Source organism: Enoplosus armatus, chromosome 12 (genome assembly GCF_043641665.1).
Source record: "Enoplosus armatus isolate fEnoArm2 chromosome 12, fEnoArm2.hap1, whole genome shotgun sequence".
NCBI lineage: Eukaryota > Metazoa > Chordata > Actinopteri > Centrarchiformes > Enoplosidae > Enoplosus > Enoplosus armatus.
The window spans coordinates 12100651-12126400 of record NC_092191.1 but is presented as its reverse complement, the minus strand read 5'-3'; the positions used below and the strand labels follow the sequence as shown (position 1 = coordinate 12126400).

Sequence of the window (25750 nt, the reverse complement as noted above, 5' to 3'; positions counted from 1 at the left end):
TTAGATTTGTGATTATTAACTCCATTTCTGTTTCATTTTTGGATGATTAAGGTTCAGTGTTTTGGTGTTTGAGGTCACTATTTAAAGTAAAGACAGAGGAATTGAAGCTGCTCCCTTATTAGCATTTAAAGAGAATCCACCTGGCTGCTAGAAATTCTGTAATCTTTTTCATATAAGGTACTAAGTAGAAGCTCCAAAAACTACAGAAGCATCATTGGTAGGTCACAGGTCCTTGCATCTTTTTGATACTTTTTGTCTCATATAGGACTGGGATCTTTTTGCTGGCATGGGGCTACAAATTGCCACGCATTTCGGGCCATTTGGAAGGAGAATACAATTTTCGTAAAATTTGTATGGTAAAAAAAAATTGGACTATATGTGAACATATTAGAAACTGTTCCACTCATTTTTAATAGATGTTTTTTAATGTTGATAAATGTTTTACATTCTCTATTAATTTCTACAAAAGATGAAGAAGAAGCTGTTGAAAATCAATTGCTGGCAGTCTTGCATACAAACTGATCAAAGACAGCGATTTGTACCGATGATGTAATCAACTATTGATGGGTTTTCAAGCATGTGATAATTACAGATTTACTGACTGTTGGGGGGGGGGGGGGGGGGAATTGTGTTTTTTTCTGACAATTTGGGTCTCAACTCAGGAAGGTGTTTCACCCACGGTTTTGACAACAGAGACAATTTGTTGTCCCACCCACCTCACCATCCTTTACGCCAATTGGCTCCTTTGTCTATCAATCAAATCAGTCACAGAGGTGTTGTTCACCCGTCTTTGACAGGTACGATGATGTCGCCAACTAGGGGACCACGGCGGCCGACAACAGTCGACAGTCTACTTTGTTACGAGTTTAGTTTTTAGGGTAAACGTGATGAAATGCTGGTCAATTTTGAACGGAACGTTACCCTCGACAGCCACACCGGACGGGACCAGACTGAAGCCCATGAATGTAGCCTAGCAGCCTGCTAGCCAACCACGGAGAAAGGTAGCCATTGTTTGAGTTGTTGGCTAACATGGCAACGAAAGCTACTGCTAGCAGCGTCGGCTAGCTTCACTGTCATATTATAGCAGAAGATACTGGTAAGCAGGTTTGTTAACCAATGTTTAAGACTGCATTGTTAAATCCGGGAGCTATAAATGCTTGTGTGACCTTTCCCTGCTAACGTTAGCCGCTGAATTGCCAAGTCCATTCATCTCTGTTGTCAGGCAGCTAGCTAACCTTTTTCATCTCTTCTTGACGACCTGGCCTGTGGCTCCTATTGTGGTGGTGCGGTCAACCACAGTTTTACATGAGGTTAGCTAAATGGAGCTGGAGGCAATCTGCACATAGCGTCGCCTGTAATTTGACGAACTACCCGTTTTCTTAAGAGAATGGCCTGTTATGGGGGTTCATCTCAGGCCTCGTATACCAACATTGTAGAGCCTACAACCAGACAGTTCATCTTCAGCGTTGCATACCACATTTGCGGGCATGAGTGGTTACTTGAGCTCCTGTCAGGCCTCAATAACAATAACGTCCCCAGGAAACTCAATTTACATGGTCAGTGTGTTTATAAGTGCCCTGGTTAGCAGCTTGTGGACAACTGATCTTCTGAACACTTAGTGACAGATGATGTATAAAAGTCAAATTAACCTCATCAGTCTCAAACCAGAAAATGTGTAATGATTCCCAGGGGAAAAACTGCAACCCATATTCTTGTGTTGTTTCTGCTTTTTAAGTGATAAAGGGGCATGTACACATAAAGCAAAGTGTCCTGGGTTATATGACATAACATTGTGTCAAATGTTGAATTCAGCGTGTCGTCCTTTTTTAGTATAACTAATGGCATGACTGGCCTAACCTGCCTCTGACTCAGATTAAATCTTGTAAGATGTTGGTGAGTCAAGTAACACGAGGTGATCCGTCAAAGGCTGTGGTCAGACGCAGGACACCTCATACCACTGATGGGCTTATCTAACACACCTGATCTTCTTGAATTTTGGCCAGGGCCCTAAATGCTGCACTGAATGTTTTATGAGAGGGTTGCATGTGTCTGCTGCCACTGATCGATGCCCTTATTCTAAAACATGTACTCCTCAATTTAAAATACACTACAAGACAGTCTCAGTCTTGTAGTTTTTTATTATAGGCATTTTTTTTAACTTTGTCTGTAACAGCTGGCCCATCCTGTTTGTGTTGACTACAAAACTACATCATCTGATGCACAACTCAATTGTTATTTTATTCATTACACAAATAGTTGTGTTCCTCATAATCTGTGTGGCCCACCTAATTAGATTTTTCCCACCCAAAAGATATTTTCAAAAGTCTGCACAAAAATGCAGAATGAATACATGGATTGATTGAAAAGTCTGTCAAAATGGTGCATTCATTTGCAATCGCAAAAGGACTTGGCAAGAGGTGAGCTTTTGAATGCTATGTAAATGCTGAGCCGACTTGCATGTCACATTTCAGAGCGTACACCATCACAAATAAATCCTCGACCTGTGGGAAGTGCATACAGTATATTTAAGACACTGGATTGCAGGGGCAGGGAAGGGTTACTAAACTAATAAAACTTTCTAGTTATGATAATAATGCAATGCTTTTGTTTCTACTCACAGCTATGGTCATCCTGCATAATGTGTGATGGTCGTGAAGCCAGTGAGCAGTGCCTGTCCCTCTCTCCGTCATCTTGGGCCACCCCCCCAATTTAACCATCTCCCTGAAGTCTCTCTCCCAACCTGCTAAGATGACCGACAGGAAGGAGCCACCCTTCTTTAATGACGACAGTGTGGGAGCTTTTCACTATAAGCTCCCTTTCTATGACACTATGGAGCTCTTCATAGAGACCCTGACAGGGACCTGTTTCGAGCTGCGTGTGTTGCCCTTTGAGGCTGTCATTTCAGTCAAGGCAAAGATCCAGAGGCTGGAAGGTACAACGCTCACTAATGTGTAGTTTGCATGTTTTAGTCTGCTGTTGGAGAATAGTGTCCATATTTTATAAGTCAGTATTGCACTGATTGAAACTGCGAGCTGTATCAATTATTTGATGGACTGAGAGGATAAGTGTTACAGGAATGCCTCCTCTACATCCTGTCATTTGTTGGCCCATTTTGTATGGTGTGTTTACAGAGTCTACAGCCGTGGCCAAAAGTTTTGAGAATGACACAAATATAAATTTTCACAAAGTTTGCTGCCTCAGTTTTTATGATGGCAATTTGCATATACTCCAGAATGTTATGAAGAGTGATCAGAAGTCCCTCTTTGCCATGAAAATGAAGTGATCCTCTCGTCAACACAGGTGAGAGTGTTGACGAGGACCAGGCTGGAGATCACTCTGTCATGCTGATTGAGTTAGAATAACAGACTGGAAGCTTTAAAAGGAGGGTGGTGCTTGAAATCATTGTTCTTCCTCTGTTAACCATGGTTACCTGCAAGGAAACACGTGCAGTCACCATTGCTTTGCACAAAAAGGGCTTCACAGGCAAGGATATTGCTGCTAGTAAGATTGCACCTAAATCAACCATTTATCGGATCATCAAGAACTTCAAGGAGATAGGTTCAATTGTTGTGAAGAAGGCTTCAGGGCGCCCAAGAAAGTCCAGCAAGCGCCAGGACCGTCTCCTAAAGTTGATTCAGCTGCGGGATCGGGGCACCACCAGTGCAGAGCTTGCTCAGAAATGGCAGCAGGCAGGTGTGAGTGCATCTGCATGCACAGTGAGGCGAAGACTTTTGGAGGATGGCCTGGTGTCAAGAAGGGCAGCAAAGAAGCCACTTCTCTCCAGGAAAAACATCAGGGACAGACTGATATTCTGCAAAAGGTACAGGGATTGGACTGCTGAGGACTGGGGTAAAGTCATTTTCTCTGATGAATCCCCTTTCCGATTGTTTGGGGCATCCGGAAAAAAGCTTGTCCGAAGAAGAAAAGGTGAGCGCCACCATCAGTCCTGTGTCATGCCAACAGTAAAACATCCTGAGACCATTCATGTGTGGGGTTGCTTCTCAGCCAAGGGAGTGGGGTCACTCACAATTTTGCCTAAGAACACAGCCATGAATAGAGAATGGTACCAAAACATCCTCCAAGAGCAACTTCTCCCAACCATCCAAGAATAGTTTGGTGACGATCAGTGCCTTTTCCAGCATGATGGAGCACCTTGCCATAAGGCAAAAGTGATAACTAAGTGGCTCGGGGAACAAAACATCGAAATTTTGGGTCCATGGCCAGGAAACTCCCTAGACCTTAATCCCATTGAGAACTTGTGGCCAATCCTCAAGAGGCGGGTGGACAAACAAAAACCCACAAATTCTGACAAACTCCAAGCATTGATTATGTAACAATGGGCTGCCATCAGTCAGGATGTGGCCCAGAAGTTGATTGACAGCATGCTAGGGCGAATTGCAGAGGTCTTGAAAAAGAAGGGTGAACACTCTTGTAATTGTCAATAAAAGCCTTTGACACTTATGAAATGCTTGTAATTATACTTCAGTATACCATAGTAACATCTGACAAAAAGATCTAAAAACACTGAAGCAGCAAACTTTGTGAAAACCAATACTTGTGTCATTCTCAAGACTTTTGACCATGGCTGTACAGAGGTGTGCTGGGAAAAATTGATCCAAAAAAGAATGGGCACAAAACTCACATGTAGAGCCCTTAGACTTATTATCACTAAACACCTTGATCAGTATTGAGTAGTTACTTCAGTTTTTGTTTGAAATTAATTCAAAATTCAGTGTATAAGCACTACAGGCGGTGCCTTGTCCTCCAGCAGTGGGTGTTCATAAAATGTGCTGTCACTTTGACCCATTGCATGCATTGCTATTGTTGTTCTCTTTGTACAAAATGGAGGAAACTAGTGAGCTGTGCTGAATCACAACACCAAACCATCTTAAAAGTAATGTGTGATCTCAGCCAAATTTGTTTTGGTTTAGCAGGGCTACGTGGGATGTGATGGAATTAATTTGAATTAATTATGTTTTCTCATTTATTCAGACTTGATTTTATTTTATTTATTTTTTGACCTTGGCTGTCCTCTAAGCTTGTTTTGTTTTTTTTGGTAGATCTAGATGACCTTCCATATCTACATTCTTGGCCTCTCTTTTCAGTTTTGGTCAGAAAGGCCTCTCTGTGCTCTGTGTGAGGAGGTGTGTCAGCCAGGCCTGTGTGTTTGTGATAGAGCATACCACTCTGCAATGAAAGGACCACTGCTCACTCACTAACACTGGCTCACCTCCAGCACCGGGTCAGTGAGTTCACTCATTGTGGGCACAGAGAGCTTCCTGATTTCGCATACACTCCATCTTATTCCAAGGAGTAGCTCTAGAGAGCCTTTCTATTCATTAGGCTGTTATTCCTCTACTGCAGTCTTATTATTTGCTCTCATGTTCAATAATATTCAATACAACATAGACATATAGTAGTCCAACCAACCTTGTGTATTTGGTTTTAGCTGTGAGATAAGCTGCCTTTATGGTGAGGGAACACTGAAGCACATCAACAAGTATTTTAAATTTAACAGTGCATCTGTTCTGTGGGTTTCCCTTTTCAGCAATTACATAATTCTGTCTTTAGGGGGCAGACATGATTCATCTTGAGTGTTGCACAGACACTTCTGTTGGTAGCATTCCCATCTTGGCTGTCTGTCAGAGTAGTGAACTTGGTCTATGAAATATGAACAGATTCTTGTCAACTTTGGTTGTTTTCTCTCCTACCCTCTCTGACTATCTGTAAAGGTATCCCTGTTGCCCAGCAACACCTTATCTGGAACAATCTGGAGCTGGATGATGAACATTGTCTACATGACTATGGGTAAATCTATTCCTTCTTTACTGAAGGACCCTATCTGTCCTTCAGAGCACTGACACCAAGGCAAAATCACAAAGACAACCAGGCTTGTTAAGGCAATTACTAGCAATGTGTTTGAAAACACGCTGTGTACTTTTTGAATCATTTGCATGTGCACTCTAAAAGCCTTTCTGCTGTGGTGAGTCTGCTGACTCAGTCTTAATTTAATTCAACATGTTGTAAATGTGCCAGAGATTTAGAGCTGGATGAGACTAGTGACATACTGGCCATATTTAGAGAGCTTGCCCGTCCACTCTTGTCAGTTTATGAGATGCAGACCTCACCCTCCAGTGCTCTGCTGGCTGCAGATGGTGGTATTGTTATGAATGCTTGTCACTTGATTTTCCACATGAACAGCCTCTGGTGAGATCTTGCTCGGCTCGCCTATCACACTGCAGTATGCTTTTGAAGTTTAAGAAGCAGAGGCGTAGAGTAGGCAATGAAACATCTGCTCATATGAAACAAATGTTCCAATGGAATTCCCAGTCGTGCACTTAAGTTCATCTGGAAATCATCCTGACCCTTGGAGTGCTATTTACTTTAGATCAGAACCTCTCCCCTCTGCCTCAGAAGTAAAGCATTTCCCCTAAATATAAATATGTTGCTTACTGTTATTTTTTTTCTCTCCCATTAGAATTACATACAGTGGGGAGTGGGTTACAGTACTGTTTACTTATTCTGCTGTATTGATCATCATCTGTTTGTGTTTGCAGCATTGCAGAGGGCTGCACTTTGAAACTGGTCTTAGCTATGAGGGGAGGCCCAATTAACACCAGGAGAGGTAAGAACTGTACATTCACATGTAGCTAACATTAATTCAAAAATATTTTTTATTTATTTTTGTAAATTCCCCAATACATTAGGGAATTAAGATGTGCTTTTTTAAGCACAGAACCTCTTTTTCTTTTTTTTTGTCAGTAACCATGGAGGATCCTATCAAAGAGGTGGCTGACCTGATGGAGAGCACAAAGGAGGAGGGTTGGGAGAAAAATCTGTCCAATAAGCAGGTCACATTTGTGGTCTATCGCGAGGGTGACCAGCTAAACTTCTTCCGAGTTGTCGACAGGGGAGATGGCACCTTGACCCCTCTGTCAGATTCTCTGAGGTGGGGATATTTTTTTATTGTCTGTGTTGTTTTAACCACCATCATTATATCATTGTATTATTATCTGTCCAAATACTATAACTATGGATATGAAAGGAATTAGGCAGGGGCTTGCTCATGTTGGTCATCATTAAACAAACAGTAACGTCAGAAATGAAAACAGAGACTATTGCATTAGGCTCTGAGTATTAAGAATGGTGCAAGGAAAAAAGAGGCACAAATAGGATAAATAAGTATAATTATACAGCCAATGTGGAGTTGAGTACATTTATTATTCAGTGGTAGTTGTGGAGCTGAGTTCATGTCCATTGTGGTGACAAAGGTTGCAGTGAGCAGGGCCACTGAAGAGAGTGCTGTTTCGTAGGCAGCTTTGTTAGATCACTAATAGGAAGAGTGTTTTTCCCATGTCATATTTTCCAGCGGCGGCTCGGTGTACAATGTGTGTGCAGAAGAGGAGGAGGAAGGAGAGTGTTCTGCAGCTGCACAGCAGAGCCTTGAGAACTCTATCACCATGAACAAAATGAAGCTACTCAAAGCCAAGATGGAGGACATGAACCTCAACAAGAAGGTTAGAAGCTGCTGGGATCACAGAAACCTATTAACGTTTTACTGCCTGTCAGACTGCAATTGTGAACTCCATACAAAATTAATTTCACACCATTTTTTTAAATGTAGACATGCTGTTAAAACAGGCATCGTGCCCTAGTTTTTTTTTTTTTTAAAGCTGTATTTCTATTGATAGAAAATGAAACCAACTTATGGCTAATATTGTCATCACATAGAATCCTGCTTATCATAATCATAGACTAAAAATGGTAGCCCGCAACCATTTTGCATAATGCAGATGTACTGCACCAAACACTAATTTGCATGTGTCTGTAATAGGATGGAGCTTTTCATTACATTAAACTGTACTGATTCTGCTAATAATTTATACAAGCAGCTTGAATCAAGTGATGAGATAACCACTATAATTTTAGAGAATAAAAATAAAAATACTGAAAATGTACAGTAGCCTACATTAGAGAGGGCACTGTGTTGTAATCTGACTGTCTCCGTGTCTCTGTCCTCCAGCCGAAGAAATCGGCAAAGGTAAAACCCCGGCCCCCTGTCAGCCCACATCCCTGCGGTGGCTTTCTAGGACCTTTCAGCTCACGGCACCATCATCGGCTCTTTCGTTCGCTCCCCCAGATCAACCACCCTCTGCAGTCGAATGCACAACTACCTCCAATCACAGACCATAAATCCTTAGACCCCTTCCCGCCTTCTGCTGCTGCAACCTCTGCCCACTTGTCTATCCCTAGAAGACCCCCTCCCTCTTTCTCCTCGCCTTCTTGTTATATGCTTCAGGAGGAGGAGCCATGGGAAACATGCCCACCATTTGCAAAGATCCGGCCCCCTCCCAAAGTGTCCCGGTTGGACATTGGCAGCACCAGGTTGATGAGGGACTGTGTGTACCCTCAACTCCCTCCACTGTGTATCAGGGGGCCACCTGAAGCCACCTTTGACCCAGCTGAGCCTGCAGCAGAGGCAGTTGGGCTGGGTTTGTTAGAAGAAGCTGCTGGGCTGGTGGTTCCAACACAACCTGGAGCACCATTTGGGGAACTGTCACACCCTCTGAGTCTGGATGTGTCCACCCAGCCAGAGGCAGGTCGTCTGTCCCTTGAGGTTGGGGCTCAGCACCAGCTGCCACTTTCCCCTTCCCCACTCAGTACCTGGACACTTGGGACAAATGATACTCTCACCAGCAGAGCTGAAAGGACACAGCTTGGCACATCATTTCATATCAGCCCTCCCTCTCCATTGCCCACCTCCACCTCTACCAGGCCGCTGCCTCAGCCTTTTGATTCCACTCTCTCCTGTTTACAGCCCAACCTTCGAGCACAATCCTCAGCACAAGTGAAGCCAGGCAACACATCCCCTCACCCCTCCACCCCCTCGTCAACTCATCCACCACACCTTCGTGGTGTTAAAGTAGACTCACCTGGCAAGAGGCCAGAGCTTATCTCCAAGAGGGAAGCAAGAGGCATCACTAAGATGGCCAACCAAGCTTGTAAGGAGCCACTGGGGTCCCTGAACGACTCTGAACTCCTGGCTTCTCTCTCCACAAGGGCTCCAGACAGCAGCAACAGCCGGGACGGCTTTAGAGAGAGTCTGGGACTTGCACTGGCATTGCCTCCTGCCACTGCCTCGGGGCAGGACAACCGTGGCTGCAGGCTGCCATCCGTCCCAACTAACAGGCTCCTTCAGGATGATCTCATAAGACAAATGTCACCATTGCATGGAGCAACAGCCTCTTACATGGTGAGCACAAATAGGTTTCAATGATTGCTACTAAGATTGAATTGTTTTTAAAGGTCGATTTGTGCTCCTCAAAGAATATAAGTGTGTTGAAGTATTTGAGTCTTCAAACAATGTATTCTGTAAATTGCTCACTTAAATTTGATTAATAGTGACTGCCAGAACTTAGTCAATGCTCATCCCAAAGCACAAAGGTAGCAGATGCTTCAAAGTGAAGTAGAGGTGGGTGATGTGAAATTCGTATTGCTATAATTTTCACAGCATTATCTTGATATGACATTCACTGAATTGTTCAAAATCGTACATTAAGATCTCATTCAGGTTCATCACATTGAACATTTTTAGTAGACCAGAATGATAGATTTTCAAAAACTGTATACAGTGTGTTGTCAAGTATTTGAGATGTCATTCTGTGACAAATTTCCAACTGATCAATCATTTGGAGATGAGAATTGTCATGATATCATGAGTTTTGCCACAAGATGGGATGGTGATAATAGTATCTCCCAGAGCAAAGACACAATACCATGATAAAAAAAAAGAAAATACCGCTCCTGTTGAAACACTTTATTAAAATGCAGTAGTTAGACTTCAGCAGCCATTAACCCATATGACACGGGTATATTGTATGTAATTACAAGTACACTGTATACCTCACTTTTTTCGATGCATGGTTCATTCTTAATGAAGATACTGTACATATGTTTTATTTTATTTCACCTGTAATACTAACTACTTTACGCTCTTTTACAGCACTTTTTTTAATTCAGATTTTTCTCAAGAAAACTTAAAATCACTGAAATACACTCTACAAATATTTCATGTTGCTGTTGTTTTCTCAGGCCACCAACACTCTTGTGTCAGCTGGGGGAGTCATGTCTTCATTCGGGAGAATAGGTAAGGGCAACGTATAAACCATTATGTAAAGTATACGTACTTTTATATGTGCTAGTATATAAAGAAATTGCTGCATTTACAGCCACCTGTTGTAGTTTTTCAAGGTGCTGTTAGTCGCATCAGAGTGCAAACAGTTCTGAACTAAGGTGCAGTCACATACAGAGAGGATGTTATGTGAAAGCTTTCAGTGCATGTTGTATGAGCGCTACAACAAAGCACCGCAAGGTTTTTAAATATTTATTATTGCCACAACTGCAGAAGCAGCACACACAACAGAAGGCGGCAGTCCTAGACACAAGCACACTCATTTATTTATGTCGGCCACTGATATGCTTAGACTATTCACAGAATATAGAGAAATACGCATGGATCAATATACCAAGTGGTGCGGTGAGGCTCTCCAGTTTCCTCTATTGCTTTACATTTGTTTATCAGTATCATTGTTTTCCACAGGCTGAGAATTTATTTGTGACAGTCAAAGAGTCGACTGTAAACATCACTGATCAACCCAACTTACGACTGCACATGAATGACTTGTCCATTTCCACTCAGAGCTGTGAAAGGAATAGATGATATATACAAAAAATAATTTTCTAAATGTATTTGAGTGGGCTTCCAAAATAAAGTCCATCTATCAGAGACACTAAGCATGCTGACTCTGGTGTTCACACCTCCATGAGTTGTTCAAAAAAGATTAATTTACTCATCAAGCTTTTTTTTTTCCTGATGGAACTCATGGGGTCTGTTTATTAAAAGTCTGAAATTTCTCATTTACATAGTAATTTATTCAGAATGATTTAGAGACACCCTTGGCAGTAATTACAGCTTTTGGTCTTTTTGGTTTGTCTTTACCAGCTTTACACACCTACACACATACATTCCTCCACGTAGATACCCTCAAGTGCTGTCAGAATGTAAAACTATAGATATTTCAGACTCTGAAGGGGCAGTCAGGGACAGTCAGACTTAAATACACTCTGTTATTGTCCTGACAATGTTGTCGAGCTGAAAAGTGAGTCATCCCTCCACTGTGAGATTGATTGTGCTTGAAATCTTTTTTCCAAGGGTCTGTATATTTGTCATCATTCATGGTTTCCTCAATCAGGATGCATTCCACTTCAGTCTGATTAGAAATGCCCTGATGATCTACCTCCATGCTTCACTGTAGGGATCTACTGGCCAGTTGTAAACAGTGGATATAGTAGCATTTGGCATCCAGGGCAAAGAGTTCAGTTTTTGTCTCATCTGACTAGAGCTTTGAGTTCCTGAGTGCAGTTGTATAAATTGTTTTAGTGACTTCTCTAGGATAAGCAAAAGAAAGGAAATGCATCGAAGCTCAATCTGGACATAACAAGGAATCCGCACACTGTATGTAAATGAGGCCTTTTGTTTTGTTGCTAAAAATGGGTTCTACATTTCAACCAACTAGTGCATATCTTGGTACTGCGTTATTTTGCAAGTCCCTAATTTCCTAATAATTTCCCAGAGGTTTCCTGGAAGGAACTATGTAATTTGCTACTAATTACAGGAACAATAGAGACAAATTCAGTTGGATAAAAATGTCTCATATAAAGTGAAATGATAAATGAATATTTAAATAGAGCTATTTCAAGGAAAAAATGTTTGCTAATAATTACTACCTCATGGTTCTTTCAAGGAACCTCCTTGGAAATATTTAGGAAAGTACAGACCTGTTTTATTTGGTCTGTAAAGCAGATCTATTGTTCACAGAAACCAATTGTCCTCCAGATACACCACCTTTCACAAACATCTTATTGTGCTCTATTAAATCATTGGTACCTTAATTACTGTCATCACTGACTGAACTGCAGAGCAACACAAACAAAACACAGTCAGCCGTTTCAATCAAGATATCAACACTGACAGCAAGTAAAACAAGCTGAGTTACTTAAAGTTACAAAAAAAGGTACCTTTGTCTCTCTCTGTGCTCTCATGTCTCAGTGCTCAGAAAATGTGCATATCAGATCCTCTGTATTAAAGAGTCTGAGTCGGATTAGGATTAGCAGCAAAGAAAACTTGATTGGGACAACCCTTAATTAAATTTAATCAAATTCAAGTTAGGTCTATTACACAAGAGAATGTGCTTGGGTCTGAATATATTTGAACCCACTGTATGTCTGTGTGGTAGCAGATTCAAGTCACAAAACAAATAAAAATCCAATCCCACGCACAGCTGCTTGACAGCAAGCTTCCTGTACCTTCATCACAGAGCTGTCAGTTTTATCTGTACGTTCTCGTATCCCCACGGCTCACAAACCTAGCTGCATGCTTCCACAAACACGATTATCACGGGTACAAGCTGACATAAACCGTTGTTCCCTGACTCAGGAAATGAACAGTTTCTTTCTAAAAAAACCCTCCTCAAATGGACACGTACATGATTGTCCATTGCACTATTTCAAGAATAGCAGTGTCACACATTTACTACTGTTTACATCAATGTTATTGACCACAATTATTTTAAAATGCACCCTTTATCATAAACCAAGCTTGAAATTAGTTGACAAAGAAACCCTGGATAAAAAGACAGGAATGTGACAGTTTGTTTCTGAGGGATTATTTTCTAGCAGTGTTTTCCTGTGGGTATCCGTTGACAGACATTATACAGACTTAATGCTATGAAATGAAATCACTTGTGCTCAATGAAATGATAAAATAGTAAAAATGCTGAAGACTGACAGGTTTTTAGAAATGTGCAGTGAGACTTTTGCATTTCTGGCCACACTCCAGTTTGTGATTTCACAGCAGGTGTTTGCCTTTTGACAGCTGGTGAAAACGGCTGCTTTGCCATCACTGCTGCAGTTTGGTCAGAAGTACAACATGTCTGAATCGAGAGAAGTGCTCTTTTCCTCCCGTGCCTGCTTCTGTGTTGATCTAACCTTTTATGGCTTCATGATTACTGTGATGGGTCTAGCAAATCTAAAGCCTGTGAAATGTTAAACTAGTACAAATTAAAGCAAAGAGCTTTGTCAGAAAGTAGAAAAGGTTGTAAAATCAAAAAAACAGTTATGCTGTGTGCAGACACCAGGAATCATCATTTACAGAAGAGAGCCAAGCTGCATGATTAGACTGTCTAGATTAGTCCCACTGATACAAACCTGTTCACTACATGATCATTATTATTATTCCACACTGGCTCCTTTGTAAAGTAAATAAAAAATGTTTCCTCTGCTCTCAGGCACTCCAACATACCACCTACCTCCAGTCAAGGCCCCCACAGGCAGCAAGAAGAAGAGCTCCAAGCACTGCTTCCTCTGTGGCAAGAAAACTGGCCTGGCCACCAGCTACGAGTGCAGGTACAAGTGCATATATATCTGCATATGAATGCAGAATCTGTAGGCAAATGACAAGATTTGAGTATCAGAAGTGTTCTGGTTTCCGTTTGTAGAACGAGTGGTAATGACCAATCACGTTTGAGCAGGCTTTGATTGCATGCAGGTAAACGATCCGTGTGGAGAGTTAAAGAGGCGGAACACATTGGCCGAAAATGCAATCTCTGAACCCATCGGCTATCTTGACGACGACAAGCTTTTTATCAATCTCGGAAAGCTAGAGAGATTATCTTTATATCATCTTTTTAAAATGTATCTGCATTCAAACCATCGTTGGTGGGTTCCGAGATTGCTCCAGCATTTCCACCTGCTTGACTCTAAATCAAATCTGTACCTACATGTCGCTCTTGTCCTTGAAGCACCCCTTTTAGTAAAAAGTGGTCTTTTCCTAGTTCATCATTTTGTCTCTCAGCCATCAAAACACGTGTCTGTTCACTGCTTGTTCTGCCACAAGTTATTAACATTATCAAAGTTTCTCCCTACGACATCAATCAGGATCACTTCCCACTCTCGGGCCTTGTCCTGGGCATACCCACTGAAACTGATGCAACAGTATGTAACTCTAATCTGTTAACAGCAGCCACTTGAAGAGGAGCTCCCAACTGTGTTCAAAAGACTAACTGATGACAGTTTTGTCAAATGGTAAACTTCTGTGGTTAAATGAGTAACGTAATTAACTCAATATTAGTGCTCACAAATCACATAAGACATCTGAAATAGTGTTGCTCTTTTACCTAATGGATTTGCTTGAATAGAAAGATTAAAGCACATAAAGGAGGCTCTCAGTCTAAGAAGACTTTGCTGTGGAGGAGTTAAAGTAAGAAGGCAGCAATGTGACTCACTGCATTCTTATGCAGCAGAATAGCCTGATAATTGAGCAGTTGATGTTTCTATTTGCCGACCGTTAGATCTTGTGAGGAACATACTATATATTTGTTTTTGCATACATACCAAAATATCTGTTTAAATCTTTCAGGTGTGGACACAACTTCTGTGCCACCCACCGCTACGCAGAGACGCATGACTGCACATATGACTACAAGAGTGCCGGACGGCGATTTCTGCAAGAGACCAACCCTCTCATCAGTGCTCCCAAGCTGCCTAAGATCTAGACCCTGAAAACCCTCACCTCTCATAATGGACGACCTGAAGAGCTACAGGTTAAAGTGACTGAATGGATGAGATTCTGCAAGGTCATTTCTAGCAGAAAGAAGGAACTTATTCACCACTGTGTGCTTTTTTTATCAGCCAAGTTTGCTTAAAACTTAAATAAAATATTCTGTAAAGCCAAGTGTGAACAAACGAGAGTAGACTTAAATGGCACAGAACTACTTATCACCTCTTGACAATGTGAAGATGTTTATCTGTTACCTTGTTCTTTTTCCATTGCCTAAAAACAAAACAAACAAAAAAAACCTGTGCATGTATGTAGGTAGTTTTTGCTAAATATATCTGCTGCACGTTCAGACATATGTATTTTTAGTTTTGACATCCTTTTTGTGTTTTTTGTTTTTTTTAATAGGGCCGCTGATGACTTTTAATTCGACAAGTCTTTGACAGATGCACTTTAGAACTATCATATTTATACATTTGACTTTCCTTATTGTGGGGGGAAGGATACTTACATTTCTGTGTTTGTCTTATGAAGTGTTTACGTTGTCATCCAGATTTTTATATTCTGCACCTCCTAAATGTCTTTCTTACATGGGCACATACATACCTACATCACTAATGACATCTTTCTTAAAAAAGAACAGTACACCCACTTATTGATGAAATAGTTAATATTTATTAATGAATACTACTTATTTAAATTCAAGGTTGGTTTTGAAATAGCAAGTATGCAATGTGTGTAGGTGTGAATGTCAGTTGTAATCTGTAATCCTATCAAGTAAACTGTATTAGGATGGGTGGGTGGGTGGGTGGGTGGGGGTATGGTATTTATGATGTGTCTGTAAGGTGGTTGCCATAAAAAAAAATCTTTTGTAAGTCTTTTTTATTGCTCAGCTGTTGCAAAAACTTTAAATGCTGTTATAGTATCTACAGGGGTTTAATCTAATAAAGTTTCTTTCCGTACATACTATATATGAAGTGTTAAGATTCAACACCTGTCTAATTATATTTCCAATCGAATGATTATTTTCACAGATAGTCTTGCTATAATTTTCTCTCATTTCTTTGCAGTTTTGCTCTTGCGGTTCCTCATTATTTGCACATTGAATGTTTGACCTTTGCTCCCTAATAGTTCTCATATCACTGCGAAGTTGATGAGAAACTGTTTGTTTGGTATCACTGATTCATTGTTGCACAGTTCCCTGTCCTCTTAACTTAGACTCATGGCTAGTTCCTTAGCAACAAGATGAGACTTTTTTTTTTTTACTTGTTGCCCATTACCGCCCCCCCCCACCCCACTCTCCTATCTGCTAATTTCTGTTCAGAATCAGAATCAGAAACTGTTTATTGCCAAGTAACATACATTACAAGGAATTTGCTGTGGTCTGAAGGTGCTATTGTTTTGATAACAAATAAGTAGAATATAAAAGCTAAAATAAGAATAAGAATAAAAATAAAAATAAGATAAGATAAATAACAACAGTGCAGTGACCAGAATAAAGTAAAGTGTTAGAGTTACTCAGTAGGTTGGGTGTTGTACGTGCCACAACAAGTTCACACCCTTGTTTAAGAAAAAACCAATTTCTGATTAAGAGCTCAAGCCTATGTGTCAACTGGTGATTTGCTCTAGCAGGTTATTGTTCATGTGTAAATTATTAACAGTAGATGTTGGAGGAAGACAAAAAGGCTCTGTTGTCTTTTAAATACAATCACGTGTTTTCTTTTCCACACCAATATTCAGGTTCACCACATGGTCAAATCTTTCAAATCTGGTTCTGATCGGACTTTCCACAGATGGATTGATCCCACTGGGCCTCCTGCCACTGGTTCACACATTCAAATGCAATGTCTGCATATTAATAATTTTGTCAGGGAGAGCACTTCAAAGCTGCTTGTTTATATGCACACATGCAAAATACAAACTAATCCTGGAGAGATGAGTGCAGATAGTGTTGCAATCAGTAAATATGAGAACACGGTGTAATCAAAAACATAAATATGTTGTTTCTTTGCTGGTGAGTCGCTTTGGTAGAAAGGTTCAAATGAAAAATGGGGGTGCTGCTCATTATTCACTTTGCTTTAAATTCTGTTCCTGTGCAACAGACAAACCCTGACCTGAGTCACGTCTCAGTGTTTTTATCCTCACTTTCCTCCTTCATGTTGTCTGGCTTTGATCCAAGTTAATTGGGCTGTGCAGCATATACTGTTGAAAAACTGCTTAGTCTCTCTTGGCAGATAAATGCACCTCAACATGGAGAGGGGCATCTTTTTCAAAAAGATGGAGTTTAGAAAAATACATCATGCTGATTTTATTTCAAACTCCTCAGTGCAGCAGCGGGATGTACCATTTTTATTAGGCAAAGTTTTATGTCGATTTAAAGGATTGTTTTGACAGAATTTGTCATGCAGCCTACTGAAAGTTGTGAGTGCAATATATGGAAAATCTATTATTAAAATAGCAAATATACACAACAAGTCAAAGTCAATTTACTAGTCACTGGGAGTACTCCATGGAAGAGCCAAGCGGTGGCAACCATAGACGCAAGCCCGGCCACTTAATTGGCCATCACACACATCAACGCCTTTCAGTTCAGTTTATCCGATACTTTGGTTCATGACCAAATACCTGCAACACTAATGACATTGCAATTAGCCTCAGCTGTGTTTAGTTAATGTTAGCATGCTGAACTAGGATGGTGAAGATGATAAATATTACACCTGCTAAATATCAGCATGTTAGCATTATCATTGTGAGTATGTTAGCATGCCGTTAGCATTTAGCTCAAAGCACTGCCGTGTCTGAGTACATCCTCACAGAGCCCAATCGATTATAGGGGCTTATTTTAGATAATATACCACATTTTATTTTGGCTTAAACAACCTCTAACCTTTGCTAATTGTTGACTTTGATAACAGTATCAGAGACGGAGTAAGTGACCCGAAACAGTGACTATTACGGCCTATGGTGCTGCACCATGCAGAAAAATGCTGAAGACACACATTTATGTGTCACTCCAAAGTGAACGCTAGTCTCAGCCGGACCACCCCTATGAAAATTGTTCAGATCCACCACTGGGACTACTACTCAGCCTGTGAAAAAGTTTTCTTTGGCTCTGGAGGAGCTTTGTCGAGTCCGACAAGTGTAGTGACATCCCTCAGGTATCTAAGCTACACATTTTTTAACAAAGCCTGTGTTACAAACTGGGGCATGTAGTTTGAAAAAGTCTGGGAGGGGGCATTAAGAGAAGTGTAGGATCCAATGTTGTTGGAGCTTGACCCATATTAGGGACTAAAAGTCAGACTGTTCTTTTTCAAATCTGTGTCTTGTGAGTCACCCAACTTTATGAAAGTGCAATACTAAATCGCTCTTTCCACTCTTTCAAGAATGCATTCTTTTCATTCTCATAACATGGTGTACCTTTTGGGATATATACAGGTTTTTGATTTGGTTTCCTTCAGCAGTTTCTTCAGTCTTCCACTGTTCCTGTGCAGTGTGTCACACAAAAATAACAAACCAAATGCCTATTATCTATTTTCTGTTTCGGGATTGTTCCGTTTGCCTCTTCCAACTCTGCCATGTGCTGCGAGTCTATATTTTGCACAGACCGAAAAACAATGCTTTTTTTCTTTCTTTTTTTAAGCATGGCTTTTAGAAGAAGAAATCCAGCACAGAGAGGGTGGCAGTGGACATATTCAATACCAAAATCTGTACAGGACTGGGAAGGAGGAAAATATAATACATTGCAGGTTACTGATTACCCATTTAATAGTGAGAAGGAATGTACCTGAAGGTTTTATAGTTGCTTTTGTGTGACTTTTGCCTCTAAAATCCAAAAATTTTGTTAAATAATCTCCAATGTAAAGAATAAGATTTTTATTGCTGTAATCAACATCTGCAATAATTATTAACCAGAAGACTGTTTCGTGATTCAAAAAAACAAACTCTGAAGTTTGCACGCACTTTCATAATGAGGAACAGTGGTCACAAGTTGAAACTTACCCAAAGGAATGTGACAAACAGAAAGTAAAGTCTGACAGATATCTGCTCATTTTAATGCAACTGAATATGATACCTGAAAGTCCTTTTTCATCAGGTTTTTACAGTATTTATTCCAGTCCATATCTGCACTTTTTCTGGAATCAAAACACAATCGATTATCTTTCAGCCTTGTGTGTTGTTCTGAAGAATCTGTGTCTGTATGAAATAAGACTGTTTACTCTGCTGAGTCATGTGTGTTCACTGCCGAAGGGATCAAAACAGGAGACAATCGAGCACTACCAGTCTGACAGGTTCACTGTACCAGGTAAGAAAGCAGGAAGGACACACACCAAGAAACCACTTTGAAAACAGAGAGCAGTCTAACCCTCTCGCCCCCCTCAGCTCCACTCCACTACTGACAGGCCCACTGAGCTCCTCATTGTCTTCTGCTTGTCTTCCCACCCCTTTCTTCCTCTCAGTATCTCTTCCTGTTTCATCTTTCTTAAGAACCATAACTTGTACACTTTATGGAACTTGGCACATCAACCACTTGTTATTATGTCAGCCAGTCCTCTCGATTAAATTCACACACCTTGTTCTAATCTGTTCAGGAGAAATTCAGCATGTATGTTGGCCTGGTTGGCAGGTTTGGGTTCGCCAGATTTCTAAAGTCCTGTTAATGTACTGAAAAGGACGTTTTAGTATCAACACGACAGCTGTGTTTCACTTTCCTGCCTCTCTTTAACACAGCAAGCCACATCCTAATCTTTCCATGCCACGCAGCAAGACAGTCTGTATCTCTCTGACGCAGGGACACATGCATGACAATTTGGCAGACTCACTTCTGAGGTGCCCACTCCAGACAGAGTACAGAGGCTCCGTTGTCCCACCCCAAGGACGGAGTGGCGGACTGTGCATCAGTAATAAGCCCAAACACAATGACAGGTTTCACAGAGATAGAGCTGAAGCTTTGAGTCAACAGAGGATACATTCCCTCGTTTAATAAGTGAGCCTCCCCCAACATACTGCACTGTGAGTGAGGGGCTCTTTTGGTGTGTAGTTACAGTACATGGTGTAATTCACTCGAGTTAGGATAGTCATACAATACACTGCAGGCCATTCATAATCTGAAATAATGACCATTATATCAGAGTATATTAAAGTCTGACAGATTGGAGCTATTTTGTGGAAGCTGTAGGCTAATAATAAATGTATCATGTAATCCCCATAAAATTTAATGTTATAACAAGAAATATCTAATAATAAATTATACCAATTATGTTCATCATCGTCACATCATCACCTTTAAAGGAATAGTTCAACATTTTGGGAAATACGCTTATTCACTTTCTGACAGAGAGTTGGACGAGAAGATCGATACCACTCTCATGTGTGTATGGTAAATATGAAGGTACAGCCAGCAGCTGGTTAGCTTAGCACCCCAAAAATGGAGTGTACTCATGTCTACACTTCGCACGAATTAAACAAACAAGATACAGCGTGCTAATTAGTGAGCTTTCGAGGTGGTAGTAGGAGGATTTTGTTAGCTTTGGGCAGAGCCAGGCTAGATGTCTCCACCTGTTGCCAGTCTTTGTGCTAAGCTAAGCTAAGCGGCTGCTTGCTCCTGTAGCTTCTCGTTTAATGGACAGCTGTGAGAGAGAGATATTTCCCAAGATGTCAAACTTTTGCTTTAAAGCTTCATAAATATATATTTTTTGGCCACTTATTGGGGGTAGTGGAACAAGCTGCTTGCATTCATTTGAAGTCGTTTTTTTTAACTCCTGAGGGAAACGTTTAGCTTTTTAGCTGCTAAATGATTCATTATGTTCACCAGCTAGTTCGGTATTGGGCTGGTTGTGCATAGTGAGTTTATTAGAGCTTCTTCTCTGAAAAGTAGTTGGAGCTGGAGGTGGGTTGTTAAGAGTGGTGACACTTAGATAAAACAGTAAAAGTCATAAACAAATGGTTGAAAATATTTATTAGTGGAGCTTTATATAACATTTTATCACCATTCCTCATCATAGGCTATTTTCCACCATTACTGCCATCACCATCATCACCTTCCTCATTATCCTCATCCTCATCTTTTTAGTAGCCTAGTGCACAGCCCTCAGTGCGCCCGCGTGCGCCGCCTGTCTTTAAATTCATTATTTCCCTTCCCATTTTTTTCACCCCATCTTAACGCGGAAGTCAGTGACGCACCACTACACACAGCTGGTCAGCGGGGGCAATGAAATAAACAAAACGTCGTCATTCGGTGCCAAACACAGCGGTGAGTGTCCTCTTTCTTGTGTTACTCGGAATATGGACCAACATTTGGTCCAATGCAGCTATGCGTCCGTCCACACTGAGGCTGCTCCGTCTCCGCTGCGCCTCTCGCTTTATTAAACCCAACCGGAGGCGGCTGACGGTTGGTCGGTCGGACGGACGTCTGGACTGTGCTGGGATGTGAATGTGTGACAATTTGCTTTTTTACGTTTCCATTGCACGCTGTAGAAGCCGAGAGTCGGTCGCCGTAGCCTGTTGTGGTTAAGGTATGGAAATTCAGTTTAATGTCAGCGACTGGTGCGCTCTCTCTCTCTGCAGCAAAAAAAAAAAAAAAAAAAACAGCAACGCGTTTGTGTCAGCTGAAATACCTGCTGGTTTTTAATGAATTTACTGCTTGGGTTTGTCCATTCAGCCATGTGTTTGTGACTCAAGAGCAGACGTGATGTTGACTGTGTCCGAGCAAGCCTGCCTCAGTTTCCCCGAAGCATTTAATTGTAACGCGTGGAATAAGATGGGACACCAGGTCATGAAAATGTGATTTATTGCATTCCGACACGATGAAGCATCATGCCGTCGGATATTTAACTTCTCGTCATCGCTGTCTATAATTCTTAACGTGCATTTTCCTATGAATAAATCAGGGGTCACAGTGTGGTGTAGCAGCGGGGCTGTCCCCTTTTTGATTTGACCATTCTGGATATTGATTGGGTCAAATTTGCATGGTGGACTACATTCGTGATCTCGGCTGCGTCCTTTGTCTCACAAAGCCTTTCCCACTGTAGTTTCACATTTACTGTAGACTTCAGGTCTGAGGCGCACTGTCCGGATGCTCCCTTATTATGACCCATAATAAAACCAGGAGGAGCGTAGCCGAACTGCTCTGCTTCCACAGACTATGGTTGTAGTTTAATATCTTCAGCTTGACATCAACACAGCATTTTCTTGGATTCAACTGTAAAATGTTGATTTGTCTGATCAATTCTGCCATCAGACCCAATAATCAGTTGACTGTTAGGAGTGGTTCTCACATTACACCCTGTCTTCTCATTGGCTGCAGGATCAGCTTTCAGTTTTCTGCCTTTACACTCCAGCCCTGCCTTGTGCCATGATACCTGCTGTGTAGTCCATGCATGTGTATTGCAGTTGCAGCTTGTTTAAATCTTTTTAAATGTGCAGCAGAGTGCTTTTGTGCACTTTACAGCTTTCTATTCTCACTTCCACTGTGTGGACGCCCGCTGTGGTTTTTCTTTCTTTCAGTGGGAGGGCAAACCTTTCACTCATCTTCATTCCAAGGTAACAAGTCTTGGCGGCATGTCAAAGATAGCTTCTTATAATGCCATCTCTATCATGATGCAGTCTCCAGTATGGTGTGGTGGAACCAGCTGAGCATTTCTGTGTGTGTTACATCACTGTAGCCTTTGGTATGTCTTTTTCAGTGTGAAATACTGGTGGCTTGTCTCGATAAGAAGACTCATTGTCCCATTGGTATCTGTGCAGTGTGCATGCATAAACTTGCAGATAACACAATGCTTATTCTCTCTGTTGTGCTGCTGTGTAACTAATCCTGCCTCCTCACATGGGATTACTGCATATAGATTGGCTTCTTTTCCCACACGAACACTGTTTAAGTTTCTGATGCAGTCAAGTGTTTGAACAGTAGTGATGGACGGTAGCCTTTTTGTAGGCAAGCTGTTGGGGCTCTAATCTTGATTTCGTGCTTGAGTTGAACAAAAGAAATATCTTGACTTTGAAAAAGATGTAATTTGGAATGCTTTTAATCTACAGTAGCAGAAAATATAAAAAGACAAAAAGAGAAGTCAGCCCTTTTTATTTTTTGTCAGAGTTTTCATGTTATTATTTTATATTATTCGTTGAATTACAGCAATGACATCAAATGTTCAGGGTTGGATTCTTTTTGTTCATAGCAGACTGTAATAAGTAGGAAACCATATCAAGTGACTTTTACATTTAGGTGTCTACTTATTCTCAGTAAAGATGGGAAGAAAAAGCACTATATTCTTTTTTTGTCAAAAGTTTGACTCCAAATTAAAGCATTGAGTGCACCAACTTGTTATTTGCAGCAGAAAATCCTCTCGTACGACCACATCATACACTTAAGACAGGCTGCTCCTCTCCCTGTGCTTTCCTCTTCCTGGCCTGGTCTTCCTTCATGACCGCCTGACTGTGTGTCCCCTCTGACAACGAAGGATTTTGCTGGTATCAACAAGCATTCTGCCGTTATGAGAAATCTCATCTGTTCCAGACCCCGAGCTGTCAACACGCTCAGAAGTCGTCAGTCGTCCTGACGGGAACGACTACAGGGAGAAATGAGAACGTAAAGTCATGATTATGATTCCAAACGGGAGGAAGAGGGCGACTGAGACTGTGTCTGTTCAGCTTCTAAAACTGCCAGTAAATGCAGCCTGAAGTCTTAATGGACTGTGCCATTGTGTGATTGCAAATTAACTCATACTTTCTGCCTTCAGAGATGGCTTCTGAGGAAAGTAATTGGCGGGCGGAAAGAATGCAATCAAAAGTATCTGAAGGCTCCGATAGTAGCTTTCTGCCAATTAACTGCCGTCATTGTTTGACACAATTGTTGTGATGGTGAAATGTGCCTCCCACAGTATCTTACAATATGGAGCAGAGGATGGGTTTGACAGCCCCTATTGTGCTATTCTATAGATGTTTCAATCAAATTCAATTCAACAACCACGGAAAACATTTTGACTTGCAGAAGTTTCAGAAGAAGGTTTTTTTAGTTCTGGTTCACCCGTCGTAGTCCTCATCTTTGTTTTGGCTAATGAGTTTGTTCCAACTGTACAACAGCTGACGTCTGTTCTTACTAATCACAGACAGCATGTTTCAAAGGGCATAGAGCGGGAAAGGAAATATTTTTGTTCGTGTTGACTAATTTTTCGAGCCCAACCGACTGATTGTTAGTTTAATCTGGCAGTTTTTTTCTCTGCTATTTGTTTGGTCTATGAAATGTCAAGACAGCAGTGACAATAATGGCCATCACAGTAGGGCTGGGCGATATGACCAAAATCTTCTATCAGGGTATATGTCATGTTATTTAATGGTAACAGCATATATCACGATACAGCAATTATTCTGTAAGTTCAATCAAGATATGGTTTCAAATAACCATACAGTACTTCATGCTCTGTATTTATAATTTCACGCTCCTCCTCCATGTTTTCTTGTCACTCTCTTCTCCAGCTGCGGTTGGCAAACCAGCTTAGAGGTGCGTAACTGTCGCTCTCGCCTCATGTGAGAACGTGGTTAACAGTCCTGCTGCCCAAATCACATTAGCTTGCAAGACATATAGCAAACATATAGCCAAGACAGGTATCGCCAAATCTCTACCGGTGAACACATTTCTAGCGTCACATCGCCCAACCCTCCATCACAATTTCCCAGAGCCCGAGCTGATGTCTTCAAATGTCTTGTTTTGTCTGACCAACAGTCCAAAAGCCAAAAATATCACATTTACTACCATAGAAGACAAAAAACAACTAATTCATATTTGGCATTTTCTTCTTGAAAAATGAACTTAATCAAATGAATTATCAAATGTGTTGACGATTAATTTCAATCAGATAATCAATTAATTGACTGATTGTTTCAGCCATACCTTTTTAAGTCATTCATTGATTTGAAAAAAAAAAGATTAATCTAAAACAGTAATTGCTTTTTGAGATAATGTTTTAACTAAGTAGATTATCCTTATCAACAAGACAATATAAGTCTCTCCCCCTCCCCAGTCTCTCTCTCTCTCTCTCTCCACACACACACACACACACGCACACACACACACGCACACACGCACACACACACACATGCACACACACACACACACACACACGCACACACACACACACGCACACACACGCACACGCACACACACACACACACACACACACACACACACACACACACGCACACACATGCACACACATGCACACACACTCTTCCTTCTTTTGCTGTATTCCGGTACATTAACTGTGTTGTTGGAGGATGTGATCATGTTCCAGTTAACCACACCACTTGTGATTTGTGCGCTACTCAATCTACCGCATTTCTCTTTAGTCCTAATACATTTTAATTCCTATTCTTAATGTCAACCTGTTTCAAAATGGCACCTGCAGACGCGGCTCTCTGACTCCCTCTGCATTTCTACATCAGCTGCTTATCCCTGACTCCTCACTCTGGTGGTTCATCTGTAAAATAATATTGATTGCATTCTGCAAAGAGACAGGAAATGGATCCAGCCAACAAAAACCTGTCTTCATACGTGTCCTGTTCCCTTTTACAGGAATATGTGCGTGCATGCGTGCGTTACTCAGGATGTGGGTTTTCCTGGACTCCTGTGACTATAAGGAAGTTGTAATAGTGTCAGTCATTACCACACTTAACTAGACTTCCAGCTTAGCAAGTTCTACTTTTTTGAATTGATACTCGGCTGAACTAATTAAAAGCATATTAACAATTTTACCACCATATGGCGGCTGCAATCGTACCACAAGGTTCCCAGTGGTGTGTAGACTCGGTGCAGCTGTCCCATACTGCTCTTGTCATCTGATCCTGGACTTTAATCGTATGAATACGTCCCCTGCTAGTCTTGTTGTATCAGCGTCTGGCTGGGCTGTAATGCAATAACATAATAAGGTATCATACGGTGTCGTTTCTCTTTGCCTCTCATGCACTAACTCAATCCTGGTCTGCCCTGCTACTGTGGCCCACTGTGACTGGTCTTCATCTGAAGGGGATAGAGTATTGATCCAATCTAATGACTTCCTCCTATAGATGATGTCATACACCCCTGTGAATTAAACCTCGCTGGAGTGATGCTAGCAGCAGTAGTTAAAAAACACAGGTTATGGGACA

The 25750-nt window shown here is 41.2% G+C and overlaps 2 protein-coding genes across 3 annotated transcripts in view; both read left to right on the top strand.

Moving 5' to 3' along the window:
* The first annotated feature begins 921 nt into the window (after positions 1 to 921).
* On the top strand, positions 922 to 14786 carry zfand4 (zinc finger, AN1-type domain 4). Its single transcript, XM_070916351.1, has 10 exons — positions 922 to 1001; positions 2621 to 2932; positions 5733 to 5808; positions 6558 to 6625; positions 6763 to 6949; positions 7370 to 7517; positions 8024 to 9253; positions 10093 to 10147; positions 13347 to 13464; positions 14477 to 14786. Exons 2-10 carry the CDS (start codon positions 2749 to 2751, stop codon positions 14610 to 14612), a joined length of 2202 nt encoding a protein of 733 aa, XP_070772452.1. The 5' UTR covers positions 922 to 1001; positions 2621 to 2748; the 3' UTR covers positions 14613 to 14786.
* A 6031-nt stretch (positions 14787 to 20817) lies between these two features.
* The window catches only part of marchf8 (membrane-associated ring finger (C3HC4) 8), a 72484-nt gene continuing 67551 nt past the window's right edge, over positions 20818 to 25750 (top strand). For both annotated transcript variants that reach the window (XM_070916308.1, XM_070916307.1), the window contains exon 1: positions 20818 to 20864. The gene's annotated coding sequence lies outside the window, so the exon portion shown is untranslated. The remainder of the gene's footprint in view (positions 20865 to 25750) is intronic.

Bases quoted from the DNA above. Each gene is read 5' to 3' on its own strand.
- zfand4 (XM_070916351.1), top strand. From the start codon at position 2,749: ATGACCGACAGGAAGGAGCCACCCTTCTTTAATGACGACAGTGTGGGA. The intron at 6,950-7,369 runs GTGGGGATATTT...CATATTTTCCAG, and splicing joins CCTCTGTCAGATTCTCTGAG to CGGCGGCTCGGTGTACAATG. The intron at 7,518-8,023 runs GTTAGAAGCTGC...TCTGTCCTCCAG, and splicing joins ACATGAACCTCAACAAGAAG to CCGAAGAAATCGGCAAAGGT.